This window comes from Arachis ipaensis, chromosome B10 (assembly GCF_059453495.1).
Source record: "Arachis ipaensis isolate K30076 ecotype BB chromosome B10, ASM5945349v1, whole genome shotgun sequence".
Lineage (NCBI taxonomy): Eukaryota > Viridiplantae > Streptophyta > Magnoliopsida > Fabales > Fabaceae > Arachis > Arachis ipaensis.
Window position 1 is genome coordinate 18,560,742 of NC_142435.1, and position 17,854 is coordinate 18,578,595.

Genomic DNA, 17,854 nt, shown 5'->3' on the forward strand with positions numbered 1-17,854 from the left:
AAAGCCTCAACACAGGATGCGAAGTCCCAAAATACTTTGTCAAACATGCTACAGTCACAGACCAGAAGGTATCCATCGTAGTACGGAGAGTCCCGTAGCTCACAAATGGTGCCGGAAAAACAGCTCTACAGTGCCTGAAGCAGTCTCAGCACCTTGTTGTACGGCTCCTCCCAATTGCTGTATATCTGTGTAATTGCCTTCTGCTTCGCCATCCACACCTTTCTGTAGGAGGGTTTAAAATGATAGCTCGCGCAGACCGCACCTTGCAGTACCGGGATGCTGATGGAGGGGTTCGACTGTATCAACGGTAATATGACCTTGCAGATGAGACTGCTATCCAACTGTCGATGGTCTTAGGACATGGTAGGTGTTAAACAACTATGCACTCCACCAACCCTCCAGACCTCCCTAATGCAATAGAAAAGCATCGACTCAGCCATATTTCGAAACTACTAAATATATTGCACAGAAGTACACATTTTTTTAATTAAATTTGAACTCACCAGTATCCGAGGTTCTGTCGAAGGGCTACACGGAGACTCCATTGACATCCATTCGTAGCTTGACGGCATTGCACATGGTACTTTAATCGGTCCGACTCGATCACCCGGTACTCAGCAGACCTGCGAATATTGTAGTTCTTCACTCCCTGCAGCACTGCCTCTCGGCATTTGAACATGTGGCCGACCCGAAACTCTACCCCACCGTCTAGGTTGTAATTCTCTTTCCCCATGTTAGAAAACGAAGTCTTCTCATGCATGGCATCCAGATCCAGACTATGATAGTGACTTGGTACTGCTGACGGTGCTAGAATTGGGTGGAGTGGAGGCAAGACATGGCACACCGCAGCCTCAGCGAGCGTCTCTGGTACAAACTCATCCTCCTCACCCTCTTCAGAAGAATCACTATCAACATTATCCGCCACGTATTCTTCGTTTGACTCTTCGTCACCCTCCCCCTCCTCTATTGGAATGGCGACATGAATGGGTGGTGGTGCGAGAGGTTGATCGTCTTGTACGTAGGTCAAGTGTACAGAACCAGCACGACCAACATCTCCAACATCGGGAAAAGCTCCATCACTTGTTCCACCATAATTCTCCCATAGATGTCGAATATGAGCCGCACATGCTCGTCCCCTGCAAACAACCTTCCGTCGCAAATGTACCACCGAGGTTGCTCAATATCAAACTCTTTAACTCCGACAGCGTACTTACATGCTGAGTCCGTAACAGTATCAGATTGTCACACTCAAATATCATCCCGTGGTCGCCATTTCTCATACGACAATTGGAGTAAACACACACAACTATGTACACATTATTACTAGTCATCGTTGGCTTGTTTTTGTGAGAAAAATGGTATAGAAAAAGATATGAAATGTGTGTGGAGAATACCAAGAGTTAAATATCTTTTTTATAGCTGTTGAAAGTTTGTCCAATTGTATCTCGTTTACACTGTAAACGAGATAATTTTGCACGTATCTCGTTTACACTGTAAACGAAAAAAAGAGGACTATAAACGACATAAGAGAGGAGTATTTATTTTGATAAATATTTTTTAAATTATTTATTTTCGTAATTACTATAATTAGATTATTTATTAAAATAAAAATCCTAATATTCACTAATATTATTGGATCAACTACAGGAGAATATGTTTTTTCATAATCTATATTGAGCCTTTGTGAAAAATCTTGTGCCACAAGTTGAGCTTTCTAGCATATAATTTCATTTTTCTAATTTTGTTTCTCACAAATCTCATCTGTATCCAACAGGTTTTACATCTTCTGGTGTACGGACTACAGATCCAAAAACTTCACGTTTTGCAGGTGAGTCTAACTCAGCCTTCATAACTTCTTCCTATTTTGGCCAATAATTTTTTTGTCGACATTTTTCGATTGTTCTTGTCTCAAGATCATTACTTTCATGCATGATGTGTAATGCCACATTATATGCAAATATTTCATTGACAATTGTTGTATTTCAGTTCTATTTTTCTCCTGTAAATACATAATTTATTGAGATCTCATCATTTTCAGAATTTTTAGGTACTAAAACGTCTCCTGACATTAAAAGTATATCAGAGTTTTGGACAACTGCATGTGTCTTTACTATGTCTTTATTTTTTTCAACAGGAATAGTATTTACCTCTTTTCTTTTTTGAGAATTTTCGTCTTTGAAACCGACAGACCTACCACACTTTTGACATGAACTTATTTCGGTGGCTATTTGTCCGACTGGGATATTAATTCAAATTGGAGCATTTTTAATTAGTATATAAGATTTAGTTATCATTTTCGTATCAGAAAATTCATCAGGCAATTCATTTGCTATTCTTTGCAAATGTATAATCTTTTTAAACTTCTAGTTCACATTGCCCTGATCGAGAATCTAAATGCATCAAAGATGATGCATTTCAATTAAGTTCATTTTCAAGAAGTTTATTCTATCCCCCTAATGTTGAAAAGTTTGACTCATCAAAATGACAATCTACAAATCGGGCTTTAAATACATCTCCAGTTTGTATCTCAAGATACCTCACCGTAGAGGGAGAATAATATCCCATATATATCTCCAATTTTCTTTGGGGTTCCATTTTAGTGCGATAAAGCGGAGCAATTAGAACATATATTGCACACACGAATATTCTCAAATGAAAAATATTTGGCTGTTAGCCAAAAACTAATTACAGAGGAGAGAATTGGTGGTAACTTGTTGGCTTTAACCAAATAAGTGTTGCAGCATGTAAAACGGCATGCCTCCAAGTAGAGATTGGGAGATTTGTTCTCATAAATAAAGGTCTAGCAATCAATTGAAGTCGTTTAATAAGTGACTTTACTAGCCAATTTTGTGTATGAATATGAGTTACTGAATGTTCAACACTTATACCATTAGCCATGCAACAAGCATCGAAAGCTTGAGAGGTGAATTCAATAACATTATCAAGACCAATGATTTTGATTGGATTTTCTAGAAATTGTACTTTTAATTGAATAATTTGAGCAAGTAATCTCACAAACACCAGGTTGCAAGAAGACAATAAGCACATATGTGACCATCTCAAAGATGTGTCTAATAAGACCATAAAATATCTAAAAAGTTCACATGGTGAATGAATAGGTCTAGATATAAGAATATGCAGCACAACAAAATTCACTAGATTTAAGAACTCTCTAACTCTTTAGTGAATGACCATGAGAGTTTTCAATAATTCTCTGCATAATGGTTGTTCTAGGATGCCCCAATCGATCATTCTAAATTATGAATTCATTTGGGCTAGTAAAGTTCTGGTTTACAATGGCATGTGATTCAATTGCACTGATTTTAGTATAATATAACCCAGAAAAAAATGATGATAACTTTTCTAATATAACCTTTTTATTTGAATCATGAGTTGTGATATATAAATACTCATAATTTTACTCATTCATGGTTTCAATATAATATCCATTTCGGTGAATATCTTTAAACTCAACAAGTTTTTTAGAGACTTAGTAGACAATAGTGCATTATTTATTATGAATTTTGTTCCTCTAGAAAATAAAATTATAGTTCTTCCGGAATTTTCTATCACATTATATGAGCCAATAATTATATTAACACATTTTTCTTTTAGTACAAGATGAGTAAAATATATATTACTTTTGAGAATGATATGTAAATTTGTACTATCTGCAAGGCAAATATTTTCATTATATGTTTTTGCCATTTTCTTCAAAGACAAATAATAATAATAAGATCATAATATAAAATAAGTAAAAGTATATACGTAGTAAAATTGTATTCTTGATTAAAATTGTTTGTTATTGTATATAAAAATAGTAATATATACTAAAAATTATTATTATTATTATTATTATTATTATTATTATTATTATTATTATTATTATTTTAGAACTTGACATATTTAGTGATTTTGAAACATAAACAATAATATTTTATTAAACACGATTTTATTAAACATTATTTATATACATCATACTTGAAAGTCAAATGCATAAAAGATAAAACTTAACAAGAAGTTTTTTACATTATTTATTAACATCGGTACTTAATGAATCCAATATTAAATTTCTCCATCATTGATTAAATGACCAATATTTCTTTCAAGATCCTGAAAGAAATCAGATATTTCATTATGAATGGTGTAATTTTCAGTAACATCCTTTGAAATAAAATTTGTCTTCTTTCCTTTGTCATCTTTTTTTAAGAATGCTTGATAAAGATCACTAGGTACTTTGGGGTATGACAGGTACGTGACCAATGGCTCTTTCTATCACAACAGAAATATTTATCCTCTGTTGATTTATTTTGTCTATTATTTCTTTTTTTATCCCACTTTCTGGTGAGATCATTTTTTGTGAAAATAATGTTTCTTTCTTCCATAATTTTTATTGTTACCAAAGCCTTGCTATTTATCTTTTTTTGGGTTATAATTTGTCACATTTATTTCAGAAAATGAGGCGGCGCCAGCTGAGGATTCATGATTTTTTAAAAACAATTCATTGTTATGTTCAATAATAAAAAGACAAGAAATTAGTTTAGAATATTTTTAATTTTTTTATACTGTTATTACAGGAACAGATTCGAAGCATAAAAGGCAAAAAAATTTTTGTAATATATTATTATCAGTTATTTTTTTATATAATTTTATTCGTGAGATAATTTAAATATTATTAAATTGTATTTATTTATAAATTTAAAATTTGATATACACAAATATGTCTACTCATATTGGATTTGAAAAATTATCACTATTATGTGATGATTATATTAAAATTTTGAGATCGTTGTTCTTTGTTTGTTTAGAAGGGAATTATCAAATCATTTTGATGGAAAATTAAAATCTTTTACAAATCTATTACAAGTGAACACCTCTAAAGAATTACAAAAGCGAAAGAGCCCTTTCAATAGGAGAAGGATTTTGATTACTTCAAAATAAAGAAAATCTTTTGCCAAGTGCCAAATTCCTTTCTCGCACAATGCAAGATACATTTTCGCAAATAAAAAGAAATTCCTTTCTCCTTCTCACGTGATGCGAGTTGATTTTTTCTTAAAAAAAAACTATTTATTTATTTATTTATTTATTTATTTTTTGCGAGTTGTTTTAAAAAAGAAAATCGAATTATTAAAATTATTGATAAGCTTGCGTCTCGCATGTGCGAGAAGATCTTAGGACTTAGGCCCATAATATTGCATATTTACATTAAGCCCTGTTTTGGACATTATTCTAATAAATACTCCATTATTAAATGTTTTGCCACAAAATTAACTTAAATATATGCCAAACCTTTTTCAACTTTCTATCATAATGACGCAAATTAAACACGATTACAGGCATGGTAATGTCTAACTCAAGTTGAATGGACATTGGAAAACATATACCAGCGGCTACACAGAACAAACCGAACAAATCACTCTCTAGCATGTCAACATAGAATTAAAATATACATGCGGCTACGAAGCGAAAACAGACTGAACAAATCTATTACCCAGTATAGTGCGAAAAATAAATTCTCTCTATTTTTTTTTAACAACTAAAAGAGTAAAATACTAAAATGTAATTTTTTATTATTAATTTTATAAATAAGACCAAAATTAAATATAAAAAATAATAAAAAATTAAAAATTATATTTTATACTCTTAATTCTTTTTAACAATCGAATGAAAATATACTATAATCTCACGTTTTCCTCTTTCTAATTAAGATTTCATTTTATATAAAAGAAAAAAAATAATAATTAAAATCATGGCTATTAGCAACTAACATGGTATCTATTCTATTATTTGTGCCCCACAATGATAACACTAGCAGGGGAAAAAATCTTATCCTGAATAGCATGTGATTCGCATGATATTCTTGTTACCGTTCTATACTTCTATCCTAATACTGTGAACACGTGTCTCGTAGGCGTACGGTGTCCCCAAACACCGCCACTCCACAGAACAATAGCTCGACACGTTTTCACCTTTAATTTCCCCAAAGCTGAAGAATCAGAATCAGATATCAAATATTATGCATTAAAATTTGATAGACATCTTAATTAAATTATTTTTAAAAAATAATTTAAATAATAAATAATTATATTAAAAATAATTTATAAATAAATTATTTTGTATTTGAATTTTTAATTTTAAAAATATTTTTTTATAAAAATATAATAAAAAAATAATAATATTATAAAAAAAGTTATTTTTTTAATTTTTCTATAAATTTTTAAATAACTTCTTAAAAATTACAATTTAGTTTTAAAAATTACACCAAAATTAATACTACTAATTTTCATAAGTTAAAAGCTCAAAAATATTACTTTTAAAACTTTTCAAACATATCCTAAATTGAATTACCATGTTCGTATTTCAATTTTTACGTTCTAAAAATTGAGATATAAGTATCATAAAATTGATAATTAAAAATTATTAAATAATTATTTAATCAAATTTAAATTATTTAATAATTTTAAATATTAATTTTAAATAAAAATAATTACATATAAATTTTTACTTTTCATAAATCATATTTATTTGGTAATTATTTAATATATATATTTTTTGTGTTTAATTATATTTTAATAATAAATAAAATAATTTTTTAATATATTCATACATATTTAAATATTATCAACGGTCAATTTGTTTAATTTTATGCTAATGAATTATAGTTCAAATGGCATAGTTTTTCTATACTCAATTAAGAGGTCGTAGATTCGAGTCTTTTATCTTTGATAAAAAAAATCTGTTTAATTTTATTATTAATTTATATTTTTAAATAAATTTAAAAATAATTTATATTATTAATATTAAAATAAAAATTAATTTTAAATGTTTATTTAAAATATTAATTTATATTTTAATATTAATAAAATATTATAATATTTGGTAATAAATTTTAATAAAAAAATTTTTATATATATTATATCCTGTTCTCTTTTATAAAAAAATAAATAAATATTATGTCATATTTGTATTTGTGTCTGTACGTGTCCGTGCTTGATAACTACCTATAGTTTTATTATTTATTTATTTATTTTTTTTTATTTTTTTTTTACAAAAAATAAGAGACTCAAACTCGTAACCTCTTAATTGAGTATGGAGAGATTATGCTTGAGCTATTACTCATTCGTTATTTATTTATTTGTTATTATATAAAGTTCGTGGTGTTTCATATGTTCTCATGGTTGCAATTTTATTTTGAGTTGCCACGAACTACTACTACTTTACCCTTATATACACTGTCTCACTATTTTCACTCTTATTATTATTACTAGCTCCATTTGCAGAAGCAATGACATCTTGGGTGTTTGAGGAGAATGGACACGACGAGGGAAAACAACAACCCTCCGATTTGATCATCACGGAAAACACGAATCTGACGGCCACAAATCTCTCACTGCCAACTGAAACCTTTCTCAGAGCCGCGGTTTCACTCAAGGACCAGGCATGTCATAATAATTTAATTATTTCTTAATTTTTCATTCATTTCTTGTTTTAGCTAGCCTGGGAGTTCTTTTACAGATAGCATGGAGACATAATTTTTTTCAAAAATTTTTTTAAAAAGAAAATTTAGATAAGTAGTTTCTTTTTTTAAATAAATCTTCTTCTCGAGACCTTAATTACGAAAACTTTACATTATGAATTTGATTAAAAGTAATAAAAGAAAAATGATTGTTGTGGGTAAAATACATATATATAGGTGGTGGAGGAGACGTGGAAGCGGAGGGAAATGGTTGATCCAACGGTGTATAAGGGTTTGCTGGGCACAGCTTTCACTTGCTTGAGGTCGTACGAGGTCACCGGTAACCACACGGACTTGCAATTATGTGCAGAGATTGTCGACACGTGCGCCACCGTTGCACGTGACTCCCTCAGGTACCGTACAACCTTCTCGCTTTCATTTGATATTACTTATATGGACTATAATAAAATACATATTAAAAACACATTTAAGAATTAACTTCGTTTTAAGAGTTTGGTATAGGTCAATAATATGTTGATGTATGCATTCGAACTTTCAACATTTGTTTAAATAGATTGTAAATTAATCACTAAATCAATCTAAATTGATTAATTATTTAAAGATTTTATTTTGTTTTAATTTTGTCTCAAAATTTTTTATTTGCATCAAATATACTTTCGACGGCTAATTTTTTAAAAAATTTAGAACCAATTCAACAATAATTTTACAAGAACAATCATCAACACAAGTAAATTAAAAATAGTTGTCATGGTTATTATTGGATTAATCTTAAATTTTTTAAAAATTTAGTTGTCAGAAAGTATATTTGATACAAATAAAAAATTTTTAGGTCAAAATTAAATAAAATAAAATTTAAAAATATTTTTAAAATTTTTGTCAAATTTTAAAAATAAAAATATATTTTATCTTTTATTATATTAACAAAAACGTTAATTATTTGAATATTTTATTAACTTTGCTTATATATTTTGTTCACTAAAAATTGACAATTCGTTTATAATTTTTTTTAGTAGTAAATGGACTTATGTTTTTATTGTCTGAAAAATAGGTGTAAGTAATTAACCCAATATTAATGTAGAAATTGATAACACACAAGACATGGTATAATATGGGATGCATTGTCGTTTTCAGGTTGTGGTACAGCTTAGGGCTGGCAACGGGTAGGATATGGTAGGGTTTGGACTCTACTCTAACCTTACCAGCGAGTTAAAAATTTTCTTAAAATTCTACTCTATCTTACTCACGGGTTGAGAATCTCTCAACCTTAATCCTACTCGCACCTTAAAGTTCTAAATCCTACCCTACTCGATTCTACCCACAAAAAAATAAAAAAATTTTAAACAAATATAGAATTTAACCATTTCAAATTTTATACATATTAATAAAATAGAAAATAAAAAATTAAATAGAAAATAAAAAATTAAGTTCAAATTAAAATTAAAAACAATAAAATTTAAAAGAAATCCAATATAAAATTACAACTAGTATGATCATCAACTAACTTAGTGGTTATTTCAAGTTTTTATAAGAGGAAGATTGTGAATTCAACACTCACTTTTTTCACTATATATATATATATATTAGGGGTGCGGGTAGGGTAAGGTAGGGTAGGGTATACTCTGAACCCATATCCTACTTTATCCGTAGGCAAATTTGTACCGCACCTACCTTATCCGCCGCGGGTAAGATAGACAACCCTATCCAAACGAGTTGGTACGGGTTGAGTTCCTGCGAGTAGAGTATATATTGCCAGCCCTACCCTCAAGCAAAATCATTTGGAGATTACCTAGTATTTTTTTTTTTTTGGTGCGTTTTATTTTTTATGGTGCGTTTCTAGTATCTATTTTGGTGCTATCTTTCTGGAGTTAATGGTCACTTTCATCTTTATAGATACACGGATGATGTTGGAAGAATTTTTTTTTTTTTTGAAACAAAGGAAGCTCAACACATTAAAGTGGAGCAAATAAAAGAAAGAAGAAGACACATAACCAGCTACCAACAAATAAACCAACCCCTACTATTCCCAGTACTCTCATCCTCCTCCAGGATCACCACCACTCCATTCCGTGTAGCTCATCAACGTCCTTGTGTGTATGACCTCCAGGCTTGCTCTTGCATTCTTGAAGATTCGTGCATTCCGTTCCAACCAGATGTTCCAAATCACTGCAAAGAACACTGACATCCACATCTTCTTCCCCTGTTGTCTATTATGCATTCCATGCCAACTTTCAAACATTTCTTTAACAGTTCCTGGAATCACCCACTCCCTTCCTAGTAACCTCAGCCACTTGCACCACACCTGCCATGTTACCTCACACCTAAGGAATAAATGCTCAACAGATTCTAATTCCTTGGTACACAGTACACACATACTATCCCCCAAAATGTTGACTCCTAGTTTAGTCAGCCGCTCCTTGGTGTTAACTCTACCCACTAGCACAAACCACCCAAAGAGCTCAATTCTCGGAGGGACGAAACCTTTCCAAATGGAACTTGTGAAGCTATAACTCGTTATCTCAGCTGATAATGTCTCCGCTTGTATAGCCTGGATCACAGAACTAGTAGAGAAAATACCTTTATTTTCAAACTTCCACACCACATTGTCCTCCCTACCTGATGACAACCTCACTGGCCTTAACCTCTCATGCAGTTGATTGACAAGCTCTAGCTCCCATTGGAACAGTGCCCTCCTCCATTGAAAATTCCAAATCCAATCAAGCCCATCCCAAAAACCACACTCCCCGATGACAAGTCCTTGCTGACTGGAAATAGAGTAGAGTCTCGGATGACTTCCTTTCAGAGTACCACCTTGAACCCAGTTATCTTCCCAAAATCGAGTCTGCATACCATTGCCAGTCCACTTACCACTTTATCACGAATCCGCGGTTCTTTTATATTCAGCTGACATATGTCCTTCCAAGGGCCACCCTTTACTGGTAAAGGCTGAGTTGCTAACATGACATTCGGGTTCAACTTATTACATGAACACACAATCTTCTTCCACAGCGGGCAATCCTCCTTTGAAAACCTCCACCACCACTTAAACAGAAGCGCTGTGTTTCTCAGCACTGCATCACCAACCCCCAATCCCCCAACCTTTTTTGGAGCCTGAACTATCTCCCACTTTACCATAGGTATACCATAGTTCCCGTTCTCCCTGCACCACATAAAGTTCCGTTGTAAAGCAATCAGCTTGTCCGCTACCGCCTTCGGCATCTTGTATAGACTAAGGTAGTAGATGGGGAGACTATTCAGCACCGATTTGATAAGGACCAGCTTACCTGATTTATTCAAAACCTTGGCTTTCCACAAACTCAGCTTCTGTTCCACCTTATCAATGATTGGTTTCCAAGTCTTCACCAAGCGCGGATTCGCACCTAGAGAAACTCCCAAGTATTTAACCGGTAGAGAAGCTTGTTGGCATCCCAGCAGTCCACATGCCTGATCAATCCATCCTTGCTCACAGTTCACCGATATCATATTCGATTTATCAAAGTTAATGCTCAGCCCAGACATCAACTCAAAGCACCGTAACAGTCTCTTATAGTTTACAATTGTTTCAGTCTCCGGCGGGCAGAATAAAATAGTGTCATCTGCAAATTGTAGGTGTGACAGTTCAATAAGATCTCCCCCTACCAGCAGTAGAGCAATGCGGTCATTCCTCACAGCCTCCCCCAACATCCTATGCAACACATCTACAACTAATACGAATAGCAATGGAGAAAGTGGGTCCCCTTGTCTTAGTCCCCTCTCCATCTTGAATGGCTTGGAAGGTGCCCCGTTTACCAAGACTGCCATGGTGGCCGTAGTAACACACTCCTTCACCCAGCTCCTCCATTTTTGGCCGAAGCCCATTTTCTGTAGCACAATGTCAACAAAATCCCATCTCACTCTGTCATAGGCCTTCTGAAAATCCAGTTTGATAATGACTGCTGACTTTTTCCGAGTCTTCAGCCAATGAACCGTCTCGCAGGCTATGAGTGCACCATCATGAATTTTCCTTCCCTTTACAAATGCAGTCTGAGTCTCTCCAACCAGTCCCGACATCACAGATCGCATCCTGTGCACCAACACTTTCGAAATCACTTTGTACACACACCCCACCATACTAATCGGCCTAAAATCCTTCACCTCCTTTGCACCTTCAAACTTTGGAGCTAGTGTCACCCACGTTACATTGACATCCTTTGGCAATTTCGCACTTTGAAAGAACCCCATTACCGCAGCAGTGAATTCCGGCCCAATGTCATCCCAGCATTTCTTTATGAAGTTCATGTTAAACCCATCACTCCCTGGGACCTTGGAAGATTCGCAGTCCCACACAGCCTCCTTAATTTCCCCATCCGTCGGCATCACTTCTAAAGCTTCAGCCTCATCCCTATGGATACACTTTACTAACCATCTCTGATTCCAATCCTCGGAACATATTCCTGTCGATATAAATCCTTGTAGAACCCTCTAATCGCACCTTTTATTCTCTCCTGATTCCGCACAAGTCTTCCATGTAACATCAGAGCATCAATCCTGTTATTCCGTCTTCTGGCCGAAGCAATGTTATGAAAGTATCTGGTATTCCTATCCATGTTTGCAGCATGCTTAGACCGAGACATCTGTTTCCAGTGCATTTCCTTTCTAATATACCATTTTGAACAAAAGCTCACAAGCGCCTTCCTTCTAGCCTCCGTTGTACCATCATAAACTCCATCACTGACTGAATTGTCCAGCTTGGTGAGCTCCTCCTCAAACCTCATGAGTCTCTTATCCATGTCCCGAAAGTTATCCTTGTGCCATTGCCGCAGTTGTATTGCTAGAGCCCTCAGCTTGCACGGGAACTGCGTTTCTCCGAGGCTTCGCCACTCATCCTTCACCATTCTCAGAAATCCCTCATGCGTAAACCAGGCGTCTAAACTTCTGAATGGTCTAGGGGGCCCCGTTACTCTTGTTAGTTCCATGATCACTGGGCAGTGATCAGACAATCCCCTTGGACCACCCTTAATCCTAATATCCGGAAACACCTCAGTCCATTCAACATTAACCATCACCCTATCAATCCGACTACAGGAACGCCCCCTAAACCATGTATACTTCCTATCAGTAAGAGGCAAATCTATCAACTGCATGTCTCGCACCCATTCCTTAAATTCCTCCGATGACGCCATCAAGCTAGTAGCTCCTTTACGATCCTCTACTTGTAAAATTTCATTAAAGTCTCCGAGAAAACAGAAAGGAATCTGACACAACCCCGCCACATATAGCTCAGTTCCTCCCACACCCCCCTCTTTGCCTCCCTCCCATGCGCCCCGTACACCAAACAGAAAGCACATCGGAAGTTGGTCTTTGTTAAGCACATGATGTTGGAAGAATTATTTTAGATTTTTAGTTGTAATATATTTTGCTAGGAGAAAAATTAGAAATATAATTAAAAAAATATTAGAAAATTATTAGATTTTATTATTTTTACTTATCAACTTAATTCTTTTAGTCTAATTCTTTGAGTCTAATGATCCAATATCATATTTTATCTCATACTTTTAAATATTGATGGTTAACTGATTGTTAAAAATAATAAATTCTGATAATCTTTTAATATTTTTCATATAATTATTATGTACTTTTTTTTATTAGTTTAAATTTTTTTAAAAAAAATAATTTTATAATATGATATCAAAATTTTATAACCTAAAGAAGAAAAAAAAGTCTATGAAAAATTTTACGCAAATTCAAAGAAAAAATTATTTTGTACAAACAAGTCTATTAGAAATGAGAAAGTACATGAAACATTGTTAATATTAGTCAACTTTGATATTTAATTTATAGTTTAAGATTTAAAATTAAGAATTTATGATTTAGGATCTTATAAAGTTCACTCATATTAGCTGAAAAAAAAATTAATTCTCTAATATTATTCTTTAAAAATATAATCATCCATGAATCTTCTGTCATTAACTTAAATTTTTGAGCAAAATGATTTCTATAACATACTCAGCAAATGAGAGCCAAATAAACTCCCCGTGTGGATATATATATATAAACTGCCAAACAGGAGTAATACCATATATATATAGTTCAATTTTTGTCCGCACTTAAAACATGCACAAGTTAATTAAACAGGAACTTATGCTAGCATAATTGATTACTAAATTAAGATAAGTAATTGTATGCAACGTTAGTTAAAATTAAGTGAAGTTGACATGTTATTTTAAGAGGGAAAAAAAAAGGAAAAGAAACAAAACAACTGATTTCAGAGAGATATAATATAAGATACTGATACTATTGCAGGCACGTGACGTTTTTATGTGGAAGAGGAGGAGCTTATGCGCTTGGTGCGGTTGTCGCTAATTACATGGGGGACTCTCGGAAGCGTGACCTGTTTTTGGGTCTATTCATTGAGGTAACAATTCCGCCACGTTTTTATGATATCATTTTTAAAATATGGAGAAGTATACGGACCAGCAACTTTTTTAAATTTTGGCCAGCATGTAACCAGCAAAAAAAAGTCAGTCATTGGATGAAATCTCACAACAATCTCACACTATTAAAATCATTATTGATGATTATTTGATAGTTACAAATCACAAAAGTTACTGGCTCCCTAGCACTCCTTTTTAAATATTTTTGCCTTTTGTTTTTTGAACGATGATAGTTAATTTATTTTTTTCAGTCAATATTTATTAATTTTTTAAATTATTTTATTTATATTAAAATTTTAGATTTTAAATTAAATTTTTTTAATTTTAAATCTTAAATTATAAATCTAAATATTAAAGTTGGCTAATGTAAATTAATTAAAAGTTGGTTTCTTACATTTTCTGTTATGAAAAATGATATCGATGACTGATACTCTAATTAATTGATAATGTTTTTTTTTTCAATGTAGCATAATTTATTTATTTGTTTATTTTTTGTGTATGAATAATAGTCGATATCTTTATTCTTTCCACATTCATTAATCATTATTAGCAAACTTTCAATTGTTGATACACTTGTTGAACCTTCTGTTTTCTGGATACTGGGGCCTACTCTTTAAGTGAGTCGTTGTCCTTTTCTCGATTTAGAAAAGATACGTGGAGGACCATATAAGATTTCATAGTAGAGCAGGTAGGTAGAAAGCATGGTCCACAATAGTAATTTTCATTTTCTTGGCATCATGCATGCTCTAGCCTCTAAGTAAATTTAATTAGACAATTAGTTCGCATAACATGTAATTTATTGAGTCTTTTTTAGTTAGTTGTTTATTTTGGATTTAATAATATCAAGAGTTATAGTTGCGCGTAATTTTTAGAGATATGTTTGGTTGGGAAATTTTATGCATGAATTTGATATATATATAGAATTCATCATGATAATTCTCTTCCCATCATATCGCTCTATCTTCCAAATACATCGTTATGAAATTATCTTTGACGATCCAAACTAGTGTTTTCTAACTCTGCATTCACTTTACCACCTTTGAATTTTAGCGTGGCTTTAATGTCAACACAGTTTCTTGTCTTTATACTTGGATCTTCTTCGGTTACATTAGACACACTTTGTATCCCGACTTGTGCATACAGCAATTCATTGACCAACGACAAACTCTTAAACAAAGCTCCAATTCGTGACGGATTAGTTCTTGACCTGCTGGGTTCCCTCCGTGACGGATTAGTTCTTGACCTGCTGGGTTGGAGAATATCGTAGGAAAAAAAAATCAAAACAAAACATTAGACACACTTTTGAATATCCGAAAAATATTTTCGTTGATTAGCTTTGCAATCACATCATTAAAAGTCATATTATACATGAATTCTATGGGGACTATTATTATAGTGAATATGGTGACTATGAAATTTTAACAATACTTAACAAATGTGGTTAAAATTAATGTTACATTTTTTTTTACTATTTAGTAACACTTTTAATTTGATTACATTTTTTTTTACCTTTTTTATTTCTTTTTATTTTTAAGTTAAGAAAGTTTTTTCAAATAAAAAAAAGTGTGATTTTAATTTTAGATATACTAGTTATCAAAATTTTATAATCACCATATATACTAGCCATAGTAGAATTGTTATATATATACTACACATTAAGTACACGGATCATTCTAGTATGACTATGTTATGATGATTATGGTGTTCTAAAAAGTGTCGCTAAAGTTAAAGTAACATTTTCATATCGTTAGACGACGTTTTTTAAAAAGTGTTACTAAGAAAAAAAAAGTTACCAAAATATAAAAAAAGATGTGACTTTAATTTTAACAGGACTTACATAGTTACAGTAGTCACTTAAACATAAACATATTAGAATCTACCTAACTACCTTACCTTAGTGTATATGTAAATTAGTGAAATTTTATGCTATGCACAATAATTTGTTATTTACTTGTTCTATATTCATGTGCATGGTATACATACGTTCAATTCATAGGTTGCAAAAGAGAGAGCCCTGCCTGTTGGACCTGAGGAAGGTGGCTTTGGAATGTCATACGATCTTCTATACGGCCGCGCCGGATTCTTATGGGCCGCGCTATTCATAAACAAGTACCTAGGAGACGAGGCAGTTCCAAGCGATATTCTAATGCCAATTATCGATGCAATGTTGGCCGGAGGTAGGGCAGGAGCCTCCGACATTAAGGACTGTCCATTGATGTATCGATGGCATGGGACGAGGTACCTTGGCGCAGCGAATGGCCTAGCCGGAATCCTGCATGTGCTGCTCCATTTTCCACTTCCCGGCGAGGATGCCGAAGATGTGAAGGGAGCTTTAAGGTACTTGATGAGTAAACGGTTCCCTCATAGTGGCAACTATCCGTCGAGCGAAGGGAATCCAAGGGATAAGTTGGTGCAATGGAGTCATGGCGCAACCGGCATGGCCATTACTCTGTCCAAAGCAGCAGAGGTAATAGGATTTGATTTCATTTGATTTAACCTTTTCTAAGAGAGTTACTCCTACTTGGTATAACATTTGTGTGATATGAATAGTTGTTGGAACTTGTAAAAGTTAATTAAGCATCGAGAGGAATCATGCTTGAGTAATCTGTTACTCTAGAAAACTTTTACTATGCCCGAAAATGATTTCCTATATGAGATTTAGCTTCCTTAACTTAAAATTTGTTTGATCCTGTGAATTTTTTATAGGTTCTTTCTAGTACAACATTCAATCAATTTTAAACAAGTGGTGTGGTACTCTTTTTTTGGGTGAATGTTTCAAATTCTTGTGAATGAAAAATAATTGTGTTTTTTGAATTCAAAAATGTTTCGGGAGAATAAAAATCAGTCCAATTTTTTTTTTTGTTTTGTATTTTTTAATTATTGTCGAAATAAATAATTTATATGTAATAAGTATGTAACTACAAATGTTACATATATGAAATTACAGATGTTTAATTAAATAAATTAATTTTGGATTATCGTCTCCCTATCATTATTATTTTGAATTCAACCATTTTAGATAATATAATTCATTTTTGATTTCTTTATTGTTGCTATTGAATACACATAACTGCATCTGAAATTCAAAAGTGCTTGGGAGAAAAAAAAATCATAGACTATGTATTTGTATATAAATATATGTAATTTAACCTATTTTAATGTGTATTTTTTATTTCAATAATATGTATTCTATACGGATTGCTAATTTTGGTTTCCACTAGCACAGTTGTCTGAAATTAATCTTAGTAAAAGAAATGTCGAAATGGATAGTAAGTTATGTGCTCGAGTGTGTGCAGGTTTTTCCAAATGACAGAGAACTCCGAGACGCGGCAATCAAAGCGGGGGAAGTAGTGTGGAAGAGTGGCCTGGTGAAGAAGGTAGGACTTGCGGACGGCGTGGCCGGAAACGCCTACGGCTTCCTTTCGCTCTTCAGACTAACCAAAGAACAGATCTACGAAGAGAGAGCAAAAGTCTTCTCATGTTTCTTGTACCGCAATGGAAGTTCTCTTATTGCTGGTGCTGATGGTGGAAATGCTTATTCCCTCTTCCAAGGTATTGCTGGAACTGCATGCCTCTGGTTTGATCTTGTTGCACCTCATAACTCTAGATTTCCATGTTATGAATTATAGAATGAAGCTAAGATTCGTTTTATGTTATTATTATTAAATTGTGTAATGTACATAGTGGGGTTACACTATGCTATAAGTTTAGATCATGCTATATGTTAAAAAGATTGGAGTACTCTTTTTGATTACTCGCTTACAAATTCGTTATTTTCATAGTTGATAATTTCGGTAGGAAGTATGTGAAATACGAATATGTAAATAATTGTAATCTATTTAATAATTGAATTTTAGTTTTTATTTTTTGAAGTAAAAAGTTCTAAGTATAATAATCAGGTGTTCTGTTCTGATAAAAAAACTTTAAGAAAAATAAAATAATGAAAAGAAAAGTTATTGGAGTATAA

General features: G+C 32.7%; 1 protein-coding gene across 1 annotated transcript; it reads left to right on the forward strand.

Annotated features, from left to right (window-relative positions):
- Positions 1–7,154: 7,154 nt before the first annotated feature.
- GCL1 (GCR2-like 1) lies at positions 7,155–17,636 on the forward strand. The gene is made up of 5 exons (XM_016325157.3): positions 7,155–7,438; positions 7,694–7,869; positions 13,757–13,868; positions 15,884–16,354; positions 17,184–17,636. The coding sequence occupies exons 1-5, from the start codon at positions 7,286–7,288 to the stop codon at positions 17,514–17,516; spliced, it is 1,245 nt and encodes a 414-aa protein (XP_016180643.1). The 5' UTR covers positions 7,155–7,285; the 3' UTR covers positions 17,517–17,636.
- The last annotated feature ends 218 nt before the right edge of the window (positions 17,637–17,854 follow it).